Source organism: Homarus americanus, unplaced genomic scaffold (genome assembly GCF_018991925.1).
Source record: "Homarus americanus isolate GMGI-L3 unplaced genomic scaffold, GMGI_Hamer_2.0 scaffold51716, whole genome shotgun sequence".
Lineage (NCBI taxonomy): Eukaryota > Metazoa > Arthropoda > Malacostraca > Decapoda > Nephropidae > Homarus > Homarus americanus.
In genome coordinates, this window is record NW_024712031.1 from 32,693 (window position 1) to 49,803 (window position 17,111).

The 17,111-nt window shown below is 40.2% G+C and overlaps 1 protein-coding gene across 1 annotated transcript; it reads right to left on the bottom strand.

Annotated features, from left to right (window-relative positions):
• Positions 1-1,230: 1,230 nt before the first annotated feature.
• LOC121859215 (tigger transposable element-derived protein 1-like) lies at positions 1,231-16,635 on the bottom strand (the record flags this gene model as incomplete). Its single annotated transcript, XM_042355946.1, has 3 exons — positions 16,539-16,635; positions 1,741-3,203; positions 1,231-1,401 (listed from the first exon to the last, which is right to left on the bottom strand). Coding segments are annotated over exons 2-3 (1,014 nt in total), but the record flags the coding sequence as incomplete, so codon positions are not given.
• Positions 16,636-17,111: the final 476 nt, after the last annotated feature.

A 17,111-nucleotide genomic window follows, 5' to 3' on the forward strand; every position in this document is an offset into this window, starting at 1 on the left:
CCCAAACATTTCTCAGAGAGGGAGGAGCCAGCGAGTGTGAGAAGAGGGGGAGGGGGGGGGAGTTGAGTCCATTATTTGAATGGACATTAACTTGGCGACTGTATTTCTCTTGAATATTAATTGTGTGCTTAAAATTAAGATGTTATTTTTACGATAACATAGGTATTGTGTTGGGAAAAGTGGAGTTTGGGGGTCGGGTCAGTCTCTATTGGAATTAATCCCATAAGTTCTGTTGTTCACTTTACGCAGTTTTCACTACCGTGGGTTCAATTGACCGCGTAAATCGGGGTACTACTGTACTCCAAACTCCCCCTTGATTTGGTTCGCCCATGCCTGATATTCCCCATTGTTCTTCCCCTCTAACATACGTTCCTGATATTCTTCCTCTAATTGTTCAATACGTTCCTGATATTCTCCCCGGGCTTTCCCCTCTAGCTTTTCAATACGTTCCACAAACTCTCCCCTCAACTGTACCGAACCCGGGCTGTCTCTTCCTTTCACCAAGTAACCCAGCACCGTCAACAACAACAAACCCATTCCCACGGCGAACTTGAGTAGAACTGAGGTCGCACACTCTACCGTTTCCATCCACTCCATGATTACATCCATTATCCCAACCACAGAACTATCAATCACGGAATAAAAGCTACGCTCTGCTACCATTTGTAACCGGTCGGAAATTCTATTCCCACTTGACTTGGGGTTTATTATTATTAGATGGTAATTGCAGTGGAAGCGCCCCTTGGAGAAAAAACCCGAACCAGCACAAACACACTTAAATTTACCAACAAAATGAATTCTCAGTGACCCGTGGAAGGATAGCATCTGTGATTGGGATGAATGAGAGGCAGAGGAGGAGGGGGGAAGAGAGAATTACTGAGAAGAGGTGGAAGGAGAGGAGTCATCCTTCCTAGGCCTCTTTGGTGTCTGTCTTACAGGCACTTTGTCTGTAGGGTCTTTTGGAACTTTTTTAAAGAAGGAATCCAGGGTTAGCTGCTTCAAATTGAATTTCTGGACCTTCCAAAAGTAGCTCATCACAGTGTCATTAAAAATACTGAGCCCCTTTTCAACAGCAGCAACATCAGGATGATAATCCTCCACAATTTTACCCACTTTGTTCCAGCTGGAGAACAATTCCTTGAGATCTTTGGCTGGAATGATGCGGCTTTCCTCCTTGTCCTCATCCTCCCCTGACTCCTCAGAAGTTAAGCTCCGCTTCAGTGTCTCTGCCTTTTCAGTATGAAGCTCGAGCAGCTCCTCAATGGACAGCTCCTTCCTGTGCTCCTCCACCAACTCTTCAACATCCTCCTCATCCATTTCCAGGCCCATGGAATTGCCCAGACACACAATTTCTTGCACAACAGCCTCTTCCTCTAACTCTTCAAAGCCTTCAAAATCTCTCTGAGGCACACATTCAGGCCACAATGGCCTCCAAGCAGCACATAGACACCTCAAAGAAACCTCTTTCCAGGCTGACACAATTAAAAACACAGCACCTGCTATATTGAAGTGACTCTTCCAAAATTCCTTCAAACTAACATCACTGGAAGAAGTGGCAGCAAAACATTTTCTAAACAGAGCCTTTGTGTAAAGCTTCTTAAAGTTAGAAATGACCTGTTGATCCATGGGCTGGATGAGAGGTGTTGTGTTGGGTGGCAAGAAGTGCAGAGTGATGAAGTTGAACTCATCTGGCAATTCTTCCAGCAAATTAGGAGGGTGGGCTGATGCATTGTCCATCACCAATAGAGCTTTTAAAGGAAGATTATTCTCCCTGAGGTAATCCCGAACAGTGGGTCCAAACACCTCAATCACCCACTCAGAGAAAAGTTTCCTGGTCACCCAAGCCTTTGGGTTTGACCGCCACATAACACCAAGGCGGTTCTTCCTAATGTTTTTTAAAGCTCTAGGGTTTTCTGCATGGTAAACGAGGAGTGGTTTTACCTTGCAGTCACCAGAAGCATTAGCACAAAAAAGGAGGGTAAGCCTGTCTTTCATTGGTTTATGGCCAGGAAAAGAAGTGTCCTCCCTTGTAATGTATGTACGGCGAGGCATTTTTTTCCAGAAGAGTCCAGTTTCGTCACAGTTAAACACTTGCTGCGAAACAAAGCCTCCCTCTTGAATCACTTTTAAAAAAATGTCATGGTGTTCCCTAGCAGCATCCTTATCTACACTAGCAGCTTCACCATGTCTCACAACACTGTGTAACTTATTCCTTTTTCTAAAACCAGTAAACCACCCCTTGGTATCCTTAAACACTGACACAGCACTATCACTTCCACTGGGAGCCTTGGCTTTAAGGTCCTCAAATACTTGTTGTGTCACATCATAGTCACTGTTAAAGCTTTCATCAAACTCTTCACACTTAATATCTTTCTCATCAACAGTCACATGTTGTGTCACATCATAGTCACTGTTAAAGCTTTCATCAAACTCTTCACACTTTATATCTTTCTCATCAGTGTGTTCAGCCATACAGGTATGCATCTTCAATGAATCATTACTGTAAAATAATTCACCACACTGTACACACACATAATTATTTTGGCGGTTATGTCCAGCTATTTGATTCATAAACTGGGCCATCTTTTACACACTTTACAACACTCCATACAAGAAAATATTTCCTTCAGTGTCACACGTTTGGGTAACCTTTGTATTGTATAAAAAGTTTTCCACTCTTCACAACTAAATTTGCATTAATAATTCTGCATATATATGTCGTTCTTGAGCTAACTGATGTGAGAGAAATATTTACCACAAGTGAACTTGTCTCACCAGTACAGCAGACAAACACTTGTCACATTTATATATTGAAACTTTTATCAGCAGTGTACACAAGCACAAGAGTCACAAGGTAGTTGTTTAGGTAGAAACATTGCAACACTCATCATACTGTAATTAGACAATATATAACACAGTGCATCACTTAACTGGTATTGTCAGGAGAAAGATTCACTTGTGTGAACCTTCTTTTTATTCTCACTGTTTCCTAGAACACCAACTTGACTTTCATATTTATAACTTAAGACTTGGAGAGTTGACAATTTACCTTAATCTTGCTTACAATGTTCTCCTGAAGATGTTCACTAATACCGTACTGAACTGACTTATTGTACAGTTGTGAGGAATTGTTCTGCCTCTTGTGTGGGATGGCCTCCTGATGCGACCATAATGTTCCTTTCCATCCACTCACACCTTTATGTCTGAAATAAAGTGAACAGTATCATAATGCTGAAGTTATCAGAATTCCATAGTTAATGGAAGACTTACTGGTAGATACTTACCCCAGGAGACAACTTGGCTGGCTCTGCACTGTACTCCACTAGAGTCTGTACATTGCTCACTAACTGCTGGGGATGTTGAGGGGCCGCGTATTCAAAACACCTCATCAGTTACGTACAGTAGCAGAGATACGGTACCGTAACTTTTAGACTCCTCACAGTCCCGTAAATTTCTCATACAGTCATCTCTTGGTTATAGCGCACTTGGTTATCGCGATTTTCGTCATCATGCCTCCATCAAAATCTGCACACCTGCTGTCATGGCGCATTTTCCAGGCCTCCAGTTGCCTCCAGGTGTATTGTTACCCCCTTGCTTCACCTACATCTATTGAGGATAACAATAACAATAACACATTTGCTGTAATCAGACATATCTAAGTTGCCTCAACAATTGCAACCCCAGTTGCAATTTCAAATTCTGTGTCTTTATTAGGGAATAACGAAGTCTCGGGTGCACTCCGTGAATGTATTATATCAAGCACAGTATCAATAGAATATCACTAATATAACAGTATTTTAACCGAAAACTATTAAAAAAACGAGTAACATATCTTGAACATCGGATGGTTAGGTAAATCTTTTGTTTTCATGTAGTTTATCTTAATTTACATTGAAATACATTAGGTTTCAGCAAAACTACTACAGTATTTATTTCTGAGAATATGAAAATGTAATATTTTTGCTGAAATGACGTACGTATTACAGTGGAAAGTGGGATAAAATAGTGACGAAAGCAATACAGTATATATGCTTTACGCGGTACCCTGCCGAACACGGAATGCTCACTTTCCACGGTGTGTGTACCCTTTACGCGGAGAGCGGCGCGAGCAGGGTGCGGGGTCGTTCAATTAAGTTAGCCACCCACCAACTGGCCCAAGTCAGTGCAGTGATAATGACCTGAGTCAGCCATCTTTTCTACTAATGTAAGTGTTAAAAAACCTAATATTAGTAGAAGAGATGGCTGGGCACACGGGGATGGGGGTTTGGTTCTGAGGCAGAGGGCAGATTATTGACCCTCACCTGTATCACTTGTATCACCTGTATCACTATTCACCACAGAGGCTTGCAGGGCCTCTTTGTCAAACCCCTCAAAGTCCATATCCTCACTATCACTGACTTGGGCCAGCTGTGGTGGGTGGCGGGTGAAGAACTCGGTAATGTTTTGTTGACTGGGCTTTTTCCCATTGGATTAAGCCTTCTGGTTTGGCGAGGTTTTTTGGCACTAATTAGTCGCCAAACTGGAGGGTTTACTGTATGTTGATATACAAAACATTTTCTTCATTATTCTGTGATAAAACAAGCCAACGAGCTTTATTCCAACGTGTATTATTAATATTTTTATGCAATCGGGAAATAGCGGCTTACTATATCCGGGTTGACCGTGTTACAGCACCTAAGGCGGTCCTGTAAGTTACGGAGTCCACTGACAAATATTTGTTTTGAGTATTCCGGTCGGAGACTAAGTCCAGTTATGGGGGTAAACAAAGAGTTACAGTTACAATCCTGTAAATGCTTTCCAGTTTGCGGCCCCTGGGTACTAACGACTAACCCTTAAGATTGAAGGTAAACCCTGTATCCTCTCAGCTGCTTCACCTTTTCATCAGAATGTGGAAACAATTTTATAATGTGCATCTTGCAGGAACTACCTTGTGTCATTCCAAGTGTCAAGGAAGTGCCCACCTACTCAGTACTCTGGGAGGAAAAAATTACTATCCACAATGAACAATGAATCCCACAGAACTGTTTGTTGAATTTAGGAAATTTTCGGTGAGCTGGAACCAATTACCCAAAAACCCATTGAAACAATGGTTTCGGTTAACGAACTTTTCGGTTAACGAACGACCTTCTGGAGCGGATTGAGTTCGTTAACCGAGGGGTCACTGTACAAGTGTACAATTGTAATAATGAATCGTCCAAAGCGAGTGAGAAAGCTAATAACCCTTGAAACTAAGAAAGAAATTATAAAGAAACGTGAGAATGGAACAAGCATTGCGAAACTTAGTGATGCGTATGGGATGGCTAAATCGACTATATGTACGATTTTGAAGAATAAAGAGGAGTTGAACACTGTGCAAGTGGCTAAGGGAATCTCTAGACTTAGCAAAGCAAGGTGTAATGTGACTGAAGATTTGGAAAATTTACTCTTAGTGTGGATAAAGGAAAAAGAAATGGCAGGTGATAGCATTAGTGAAGCTATAATTTGTGAGAAGGCCAGACAATTGTTTGAGGACCTTAAAGCCAAGACTCCCAGTACAAGTGATAGTGCTGTGCCAGTGTTTAGGGGTACCAAGGGGTGGTTTACTGGTTTCAGAAGAAATAAGTTACACAGTGTTGTGAGACATGGTGATGCTGCTAGTGCAGATAAGGAAGCAGCTAGGGAACACCATGACATTTTTTTTAATGTGATTCAAGAGGGAGGCTTTGTTTCTCAGCAGGTATTTAACTGTGACGAAACTGGACTTTTTTGGAAAAAAATGCCTCACCGTACATACATTACAAGGGAGGAAACTTCTGTCCCTGGCCATAAACCAATGAAAGACAGGCTTACCCTCCTTCTTTGTGCTAATGCTTCTGGTGACTGCAAGATAATACCACTCCTTGTGTACCATGCAGAAAACCCTAGAGCTTTAAAAAACATTAGGAAGAACCGCCTTGGTGTTATGTGGCGGTCAAACCCAAAGGCTTGGGTGACCAGGAGTCTTTTCTCTGAGTAGGTGATTGAGGTTTTTGGACCCAGTGTTCAGGAATACCTCAGGGAGAATAATCTTCCACTGAAAGCTTTGTTGGTGATGGACAATGCACCAGCCCACCCTCCTAATTTGATGGTTGAATTGCCAGAGGAGTTCAACTTCATCACTCTGCACTTCTTGCCACCCAACACAACACCTCTCATCCAGCCCATGGATCAACAGGTCATTTCTAACTTTAAGAAGCTTTACACAAAGGCTCTGTTTAGAAAATGTTTTGCTGCCACTTCTTCCAGTGATGTTAGTTTGAAGGAATTTTGGAAGAGTCACTTCAATATAGCAGGTGCTGTGTTTTTAATTGTGTCAGCCTGGAAAGAGGTTTCTTTGAGGTGTCTATGTGCTGCTTGGAGGCCATTGTGGCCTGAATGTGTGCTTCAAAGAGACTTTGAAGGCTTTGAAGAGTTAAGAGGAAGAGGCTGTTGTACATGAAATTGTGTGTCTCAGCAATTCCATGGGCCTGGAAGTGGATGATGATGAAGTTGAGGAGTTGGTGGATGAGCACAGTAAGGAGGTGTCCACTGAGGAGCTGCTTGAGCTTCAAAAAGAAGAAAACGAGACACTGAAGCGGAGCTTAACTTCTGAGGAGTCAGGGGAGGATGAAGACAAGGAGGAAAGCCACGTCATTCCTGCCAAAGTTCTCACGGAATTGTTCTCCAGCTGGAACAAAGTGGGTAAAATTGTGGATCATCATCCTGATGTTGCTTCTGTTGAAAAGGGGCTCAGTATTTTTAATGACACTGTGATGAACTACTTTTGGAAGGTCCAGAAATCAAGGTTGAAGCAGCCAACCCTGGATTCCTTCTTTAAAAAAGTATCAAAAGACCCGACAGACAAAGTGCCTGTGAGACAGTCACCAAAGAGGGCTAGGAAGGATGACTCCTCTCCTTCCAACTCTTCTCCATAATTCTCTCCTCCCCCTCCCCCTCTGCCTCCTGTCCTGCATGCTGAACAACACTAAGGTAAGATAAAGTATCGTATTTTTTACAATTTCCACAGAAAATTTTCAGTGTTAAGTGGTTGTATTTGGGGGCCTGGGACGGATTAATCCTATAACGAATGAGGTTCTAGAACCAATTAGATTCGTTATAGCATACCCCACTATACTCGGATGAACCTTTACTGAGTTAACACAATGATCTGGTTCTCCATGGTGTGTCTTCATCCTAGAATGTAGGAAAAAAGTCACAAACCTTAACATTATTTAGGCTATTTAAAAGATGTGTTTATATCCTCCGACTTTTTCAAACCCAAATTGTGACTTTCTTTCCAGACATCTTAGCTCATTCCTCCCCCTAAACAGAAGATATCATCTTAAGTGAGCAACAACTCTCCAGGCACTGAATCTAAAGGCCCGTTTCCACTTGAGAGCGGACTCTCGACAGTTACTGTCGATAGTTCTCTCATCTGTGCATCCACACTAGAGCAAACTTCTGCGAGTTTCAGCTGTCGAGAGTCTTCCCGACAGTAGCTGTCGGAGAGAACTCTCAGTGGCGTGTCCACCTGAATAGAGCTACACTCTATAGTGACTCTCAGTCGGTCGGTAGCAATGGGTGGTAGAGGACGTGACAGAAAGTTTGCTACAGCAGTAATAGTTATGCTGATGCTGAGAAGAAAAAGCAAAAACAGAAAAGAAGGTGTTGGATAAAGCACTGGGTGGAACAATGAGGTGAACTGGCAGCTAACAACAGGCTTGTGAAAGAATTATAGATAGAAGATGCTCAACAGTTGTGTAATTTCACCCATGTGTCAGCAGTTCAGGTGGAAGAGTTGGTATATTTAATGCAGCACATATTTTTGTCGTTAGAAGTATTCAACGAAATCTTGGGCTTTAAATTATAGTAGTACAGTATTTCTGTTGTTTCAGTCATTTACACATTTTTGATAATGTGAATAAACAAATACCATACCCAGTTCTTTAAATTGTCGAGTTTTCTAAGAATTTCTGCTCTCTGTTGCGGTAATCTTCCCTCCCGTGATCCCACAAATTAGGATTCTCTTCATACAAGGATATCAACCGAAAAGTCTTCTCCCGAGACCAGAGCGCCACGCTTCACCTCTCGAGAGCACCGTCGGACTGCGAACCCGGTTGGTACAGCCAAGAGTTGACGTGACAGTTGCGGGCTACCACGCATCCACACTAGCATAGAGTAGCTGTCCGACAGCAAACTATCAGAGCCACGTCCACTTAATAGCAGCGCCATCGACAGCACTTTACTCTCAAGTGGACACGGGCCATTAGGATGATAAAGTACATCCTGTCTAGAGGAAATTAGTTAATTCAATATAAAAACATCTCTGACATAGGCAAGAAAAATCTACCACATCAATATTCACAGGAGGAAATAACCTCTTGAGATTTAGTAACATGAAGCAAATTATACAACAAACTTACCAAAGTCTCGTCCTCAACCATGAGATAAATAAGTTGAGTTTTAAGTGAGTCTCTACACCCCCAGCAGGAGCCAGGTCCTCCTGTAATATAAAAACAATTAAATGTGATAAACAACAAGAAGAGTGAGCAAGTCTTAATTAACCTCAATATTCATGTTTTAATAATACACAGAGACTGTGTTACCATCACTTCCTCTTATATTCTTAAAGCCTTCAAAGCACTGGAATATTACCTAATATTTATAATTTTCACCCAACAAGACGACCAAAATTCCAGCACGTGGACAGTGACCTAACATAAATGCAGAAAGCTCCCAAGGATACTGTGCACTAAATGACCATATATATTTGTAGACATAAGTCACTCAAAATAATTAGTGAAAGATGGTCAAGTGTTATTGAAACAAAGCTTAACAAAATATAAACATGATTATTCCTTATCTTACAAATTTACATGTACAATACTGTGTTATGTACAAGAATGCCCAAAGCAAGAACACTGTGTAATACAAAGACTCCTACCTGAGAACACTTAGGACAAAATCCTGTAGTATTAACCTGGCAAACAACAGTCTTGCCACATACAGCCACAACCTCCACATACATAGGATCACCCCCCCCCCCCGGTGCACCTCAGATAGAGACGAGAAGAAAGTGGAAGGAAAAAACCCAGAGCAACAACTCCACATGAGAGCCAAGAGTGGAGAGAGCCTGTTCCACGTGCCCGGGAGTCAACCTAAAAACAAAAGAACACTGATATGCCCAACACGTTCCTTTACAATCATTAATATCATCCTAGATAAAACAACATACTTTATCACCCAATAAAATAATACACAGATCAAGTTGTGAAATAATAAAAGAATATTAACAATAATACTGTATAGAAAACATTAAGTTGTGTTACTTATGTTGCCAAATAACGACGGTTCCTAACAATAGGATACTGTAGTGGATACTCTCCCCTACAACTGCCACTGCCGTTAGTCGCTGATCAGCCGATCCCGCGACGAAGTCTCTCTGACAAACCTAGCCGTCTAGGGGGGTCGACGCTCACTCCCGGTGGATGTGTATATAAGCTCCCAGCCTCGCCGTGAAGTCCACTCTACCTAGAGCCCTGCAACACCCAACACCTCCTCTAAAGAAGCCCCGGCACAGCAACTCCTCTACCACGCAGCAACTTCCCAGCACCAGACTGTATTGTATATAATATATTTATATAAGAAAACCACCATTAAGAGTTCCCTTCTCCAACCCATCCTGAGTGCGAGACGTCATAACGTTAACACTACAATACCTTTAATTAGTCAATGTTAAGAAGAGCGACACCACAGATAATTATCATGATTTTAATTATTCTTCCACAAGAGTACTTTCCACTACCTGATGTACAGTAAGATCTCATTTTTCACGCGATTTCATTTCGCGTTTTTGAATTTTGCGAGCACTACCTATTGTAACCAAGTCTTCTATTTGGTGTAAAATATCGTGAATTTTGAGAGATCCGGCCAGCTGAATGCTGGCCACCGTCTTGAATGATGTCAGTCACAGCCCTCATACCAGTTACAGTCATTTCTGTTACAACGCGTGTTTTGTCAACGCGAATCGGTTGTAACGCGACTGACGAGTAGGGGAACGATGTTAGTAAAACACGAACTTTTGCATACGAATGTTGGCTATAACACGATTCCATCCTCAACATTTTAAGGGTGGCGCGGGGTTATGAAATGCTTACAGTTCACGCTCGACATCACATGTTCAATTGATTCGTGTGTTTTGTTTGTGATGTGTTTTTTGAGAGATATACTCAGTAAATTTCGTTTTTTTTTGCAAATTTAGCTGTTACCCATAAATACTGGATGAAAATAATAAGTAAAAAGAATATTTCGCAGTGAGGACTAATAACGGTTTACACCAGCGCTCTCTGTTTACATTACGTGATCAGTTGAATCGCGCGGTTTTTGTCGATTGCTCAGTGATTTTCGCTGTTTTCTCCAATTTTGTTGTGTTAGCGATGAATACTGTATGGAAAGACAAGGTAAGAAGAATGTTTCCAAGAAGCGTTCTGGTGATCGAATTGCCGGTGGTGAACGTAAAACAGGTTTACAAGAATGCAACTATGGCGTTGTAGCCCGCACCATCCTAGCGACCGCCCGGGCTGTTATTGGGTGGTGCTCCACCTGTTGAGTCAAGATAATGGCCTTTACCTCTACTGAGGGTCCTACTGGTGCTGGTGGGGGTGGGACAGACTCACCTAAGAGGCCAAATAAGGAAAAGGAGAAGCGGGACTATCATAAGGGAGTTAAGTTTGCCAAGTACTGGATGCAGGATAAGCATAATCAGGTCAATAAAGAAAGAATTTGTATCATTTGAGGTTATAAATGGGAAAATCAGAGGTTGATGTAGAGTGGCCAGTCTATTTTGTTATTTTTACCATTAGTTTATGTATTTGCCTTTGGCACAATTTTCCAGTCTATATTACTCGTGAAATACAAGATCTTATTGTACAGTATATATTAATGTATTAGTGTCAGTGAAATCAATCAACCCTAACTAACCTTATCAGGCCCTAAGTTCACCATAATATGACCTAACATTGACAGTGACACCTTATCAGGCCCTAAGTTCACCAAAATATGACCTAACCTTGACAGTGACACCTTATCAGGCCCTAAGTTCACCATAATATGACCTAACCTTGACAGTGACACCTTATCAGGCCCTAAGTTCACCATAATATGACCTAACCTTGACAGTGACACATTATCAGGCCCTAAGTTCACCATAATATGACCTAACCTTGACAGTGACACCTTATCAGGCCCTAAGTTCACCATAATATGACCTAACCTTGACAGTGACACATTATCAAGCCCTAAGTTCACCATAATATGACCTAACCTTGACAGTGACACCTGTCACTGGGAGGGGTGACAGTGACATGTTTGACAGTTAGCGCCAAAGGTCTAGTCAAGTATTTATTTGTTTATTTATGTCCTTTAGATTGAGTTTTTGTTTTTTCCTTATAAAATATCACAGAAGTGACCGGGGAGAATATAATTTACATTGCTGGAATTCTTATAAGATAGTGATTAATTTGAATGTAAACATGCAATAGTTTGCACTAGACTAAAATTTTAGTAATCATTTTGTACTTTATTTTGATTACATGTACAGTACAGCTTTGTCCTGAGGACAGTGTGTGCATGTAAATGAATTTCAATAAATGAATAAAGTTACATATATCGAGCCAAAAATAATAGTTGAAAAACTTTATAGACGGAGCTTGGATGGCTAAATTTTAGAATGACCAATAATTTTAATATAAAAAATGCATAAATATTAAAGAACACAATTTTCTTGATATTTACTCCACTAGAAACAAATGTAAACATAGAACAGATTACTGGACTGAATTGGCAGACTAGCCCATCAGCTGATGCTCACAACAAAACGTGACGTTCGTAAGTTCATTAACGAACCATTGGTACAAAAAAGGTTTATTTTGTGTTTTACTCAAATTAGCGTTGATGTTTTACGCTAGTTGGTTATGTGCTCTAGATTATATTGTTTGAAGTTCTCTTATGTTTCTTATGTTATGTTTATTTGTGTTAAGCCATTCTGTTACTTGAAGCTTAGTCATTGTTAATATGTAATTCCTGTTTATTACAGATCTATGGACACTGATGTTGAATAAAGCCTCCCAGTGCTTATCTTCGTGTTCATAACAAGTGTTTTTGGCCACTAATGAAGGTGAATTTATAGTATCACACCGGTCTTTATTTCCCTGTTAAAAATATGTATCTCGTAATGTTTACGCAATTCTAAGACTTTTTCTTCTATCATATTTCCGCCGGAAATTAATTTTTAAAGATTACAGTATTACTTTCGCTCGGTCACAAGTGTCGCCACGATTTGCTCACTTATGGCGGAGGTGGTCTGACCCCCCGACTCACACGTCGCTCCAGGCCTCCGATGGGGGGTTAGGTTAGGTTAGGTTTTCTCGGTTGGTTGGTAATATAATGTTATTTATTCTAAAAAAAATCCAACTTTTTCTGATATGATTGTTTGGTGGGGGGGTACCTGATAAACACATGATTTCCAGTGGAAATTAATATCTAATTCGTTCGAAACTCATCAAAATACAGTAGAAAAACCTATTTCTAATATTGAAATAAAGACCGGTGTGATACTATAAATTGACTCAAACCGTTAATTTGCACAAGAATGGAGGTGAGATTTACCTAGGTAAAACACCAAAAAAAAAAGGTATTATTTTACTTTCAGACACAGCGCCCCCAGAAGTTATGAACTCCTGAAACATTTAGATCTCGCTATTCTGAGCATTTTGAACCCCATATATACATGGAGGAAATGGATAATAGCGACACAATTGAATTTAATTTATTTTAAATAGTTTTCAGTCTTCGTCTGAGGAAATGTTATCACACATGCACAGTGTTGACTCACGTCACCCAGTGGTGACCAATGACGTGTCTGTTTATGGCACAAAGTTTTGTCAACTAATCACATTTAATTTTTCTCACAGACAGAAACATAAGTCAATTTGGTGATGACACTAAAATAGGGCATGTAATAAAGTGTGGCGAGGACTACGCAACACTACAGGAAGATCTAAACAAATTTTTTGAATGGTCTGAAAAATGGCAGATGAAATTCAATGTGGACAAATGTAAAGTACTAAGTCTAGGAGATGTAAACAGGGAAACCATATATCAGATGAACAACGATGTTATAGAGAAATCCGACTGCGAGAAAGATTTAGGAGTAATGATCAGTAGGAATCATAAGTCAAGTGAACAATGTATTTGCTCGAAACAAGGCTAATAAAGTACTTGGGTTCATACAAAGGAGTGTTAGTTACAAGACTAGCGAGGTCATCCTAAAACTATATATTGCGCTTGTGAGACCTCACTTCTGGTCAACATCAGATATAGAATGGATATAGAATCCCTAGAAAGCATTCAGAGGAGGATGACAAGACTAATCCGGGGCATTAGGAACCTTGAGTACAGAGACAGGTTAAAGCATCTTAATGTGCACTCCCTCGAGAGATGTAGAGTGAGGGGCGATATGATCGAGGTGTATAAATGGAAGTCAGGGCTGAACAAAGGTGATATAACAAAGGTACTCAAACCATCCAACCAGGAGTGAATTCAGAATAATGGTTTTAAATTAGACAAATTTAGATTTAGGGCGTGAAATAGGTAAACATTGGTTTGGAAATACTGTAGAGTACAGTGATCCTCGGTTAACTAGCGCTTGTTACGTAAATTTCGCTAACAAATACCTTCCATAAGATTCTTTCACTTCGTTAACGAATTCCTTACGAATTTTTCCCAACATGTTTTCACCTGCATTTGGCTGCCCACCAGCTGTAGTATTAGTCTGCCAATACAGTAATCGGTTTTAGGGCTTAAATTCCTTACCATTTTAGTAAATATCAAGAAGGTTGTACTATTCAATAATTTTAAAAGTTTTATAATAAATTTTTTAGTCATTTTAACAATTATTGAACATAATTGAAGTACAGGAAACTAGTTTTTTGCGCACCAAGCAGCCACTCAACACACCAAGCTTGGCGTCAGTTTGTTTACCAGTTCAGAGGAAGGAACATCTTGTTTGAGACTCTACAATATAAATGCTTTTTTCTGTGTTTCCAGTCAAATTATTGGTCATTTTGAAATGTATTTTACATATTGATAATATATAGCGCAGTGCAGTGTTGATTTAAAGAAAATAATCTTGAATTACACCAAGAGAACTAAAATTTTATGGGCGAAATGGCGGCATGAGGTGACTTCTCTTCCACCCCCACTACCTTCTCTTCTCCCTTCTCCCTTCTCCTGCACCCCCATTCTAATTCCCATCATCATCATCAACCAGGAGCCTTCTACATGCACACCTCAAAGTAAGTGTACTTAACTGCATTTATTTTTAGTTTGTATGTAATTTTCGGTGAGCTGGAACCAATTACCCAAAAACCCATTGAATCAATGGTTTCGGTTAACAATTTTTTCTGTTAACGAGCAACCTTCTGGAACGAATTGTGCTCGTTAACTGAGGGACCACTGTAGTGGATGAGTGGAAAAAGTTACCAAACATCATCATTAACTCGAATACGCTGGACAGCTTCAATCTTAGGTTGGATGGATATATGAGCAATAGGGGTTGGGTGTAAATGGGACTGCCCAGTATGGGCCAATAGGCCAGCTGCAGTTTCCTCCATTCTCATGTTCTTATGTATAATTTTAATTTCTTTGACCAGTCTCACAATGGGCATGGTGGAGGTTGGTTGTCGTTTGTGCTCCTATGATTATTTTAAGTTTATTGCAGAGTTTTACGAGTAAGAGGATTAGTCTATTCAATTCTTACATATCCCCGGTCCTTCCACTTCAACAAAAGTATTGTACTTTCGGACACGGCGCGCACCAAAGATTTTAACTACTAAAACGTTTAGGTTAGTTTAAGCTAGGCCTACCGGGGGTCCACCCCTGGCTAGGGGTCAGGTTAGGCCTGCTGGGGGTCCGCTCTGCCCCTGGCCAGGAGTTAGGTTTTGTTAGGTCAGATGAATTCGTTTTCTCCCCCACCCAAAAAACCTGATTTCTCAGGCACTCTTCCATTATTGTTGGGGGGGGGGGTCAAAAACTAGGTATTATTGCATTTTCACACCCCACATTCCTACCACTAATCTATTATCATATTCTAATAAGTCATCTAAATATAAGATAATTTTCATCTATTACATTACCGTCGCAAATGTATAATAACGGAGAAAGCGTATCCAAAATGTTCTCTATTTTCTTCCATTAATCTTCCGCCATTATCGCCTACCTCACCTCCCACACTGCGTGTCTCCTTCATAAATCATCACGCACATGTGTTCCCATACACGTCACGCGGCCAATCAAAAGCCCTTATTTTTGCAACCAATTAAAATTATTTTTGGTTTAATTTGCGGTATTTCTGGCCCAATCAAAATTGATTTTTATTTTGGGTTTCACATATTTCCAAATTCATGTTCATTTCCGACCATGGAAGTCTGTGATGGGTGTCACTTCTATTATATGGAACTGATTGCGACTTTTGGGGAAAAAAACAAAGAAACTCTAGCATTTTTTCGATCGCATGGTGTTCTCCTGACCTCAGTAAAGTGTCCTAAGTGCAAGACTGAATGTAAATATCGTCAAGACCAACATATGTGACGTTGTCCTAACTCGTCCCTTATCTCAAAGAACATAATAACATAAGGAGTCTGCAATAGGCCGGTTGGCCTGTGCATGGCAGCTCCTGTCGAGAGTTACAACCACTCTATCATCCATGAATCTATCCAGCCTCCTTTTGAAACTTTCCAGCACTTACTACAAAGTTGCTAAGCTTGTTCCACTCGTCCACCACCCTATTTGTGAACCAGTTCCTTCCTATCTCCCTCCTAAACCTAAACTTATCCAACTTAAATCCGTTGCTCCGAGTCCTATCCTGCTCGGATATAATAAGAACGGCAATAAGGTAAGAAATAGGTGATTCCATCATATGGTGAGAGTCAGTTACAGTAGGTTAGGTTTGGTTTATGTTTTTCTAGTGTTTTTTGGTGTATTTTGTATTCGCTTAGCCATTATTTTTTTCGGAAAACGTCCCACGAAAAAATAGATTAAAAAAGAGCCACTTTCCGACGTAAATGAAAGTTATATTCGGTCTAAACATTGAAGGGTCCGGATCAGTCAGTATTTGAAATTGGAAAACTTAATTTAATCTGAGTTAATAGATCGAGTGGATGTACTTAACCTAACCTAACCTAACACAACTCAGATTAAATTAAGTTGACCAATTTTTTGTGACTTTATGACACCAAATACTCGTCGAGAAGTGGTTGGCAGTCCGATTTATTCATGTAGGACCATTATTTGACTTCATTGCGGCTACATTTGGGTAATTAGTCGGACCCAAGGAACCAGCCGACCTAACCTAACCCACAAGGAACAGCTTCAAGTATACAAGACGGGAACCTGCTCACAGACAATGGACAAAGAAATAAAGTCATAAAATCACAAATAAGACCGTTAATAATACTGCACTAGGAGTGGTTGTGAGGACTTACCGTGGTGGTGGTCTTCGTCAACAGCCAAGAGAAATTATTCCACCCAGACAGACCGAGTTTGTGTACAAGATGACGTCACACTGCCTTCATATTTAACCTGAAATATATGAATATAATTATTATTAAAATACATCTAATCAACAAGTCAATATATATATAATATTATAAGTTATATATTATCCACAATAAAATATTATATGAGATGTAATTACGCTAAAATATATATTTACCTTTTTCATGACATTCATATTACAAAATATTAATTCGTGTCTTTGATAAATTAATTACATGTCACTTGAAATATTAATTCCTCTTGTAATAAATTATAGAGATCAAAACACAGTAATATCACAGATGAAATCATATATCTTGAATAATCAGGCTTAAAGAAAATTTCCAAGCAGTATTTCACCTACGTCTACTGTAGGTATTACAGTAGGTAAGGGTCCAGAGACCAGATTCATTACTTTTACTTTTAGTTTTTATCCTCTTCGCCACTATTCGGCTTGTTAGCCGCTTGGGCGATCGGTCACGTCTCTGTCACGCACTGTTGGCAAGTACTGGGCATGCACC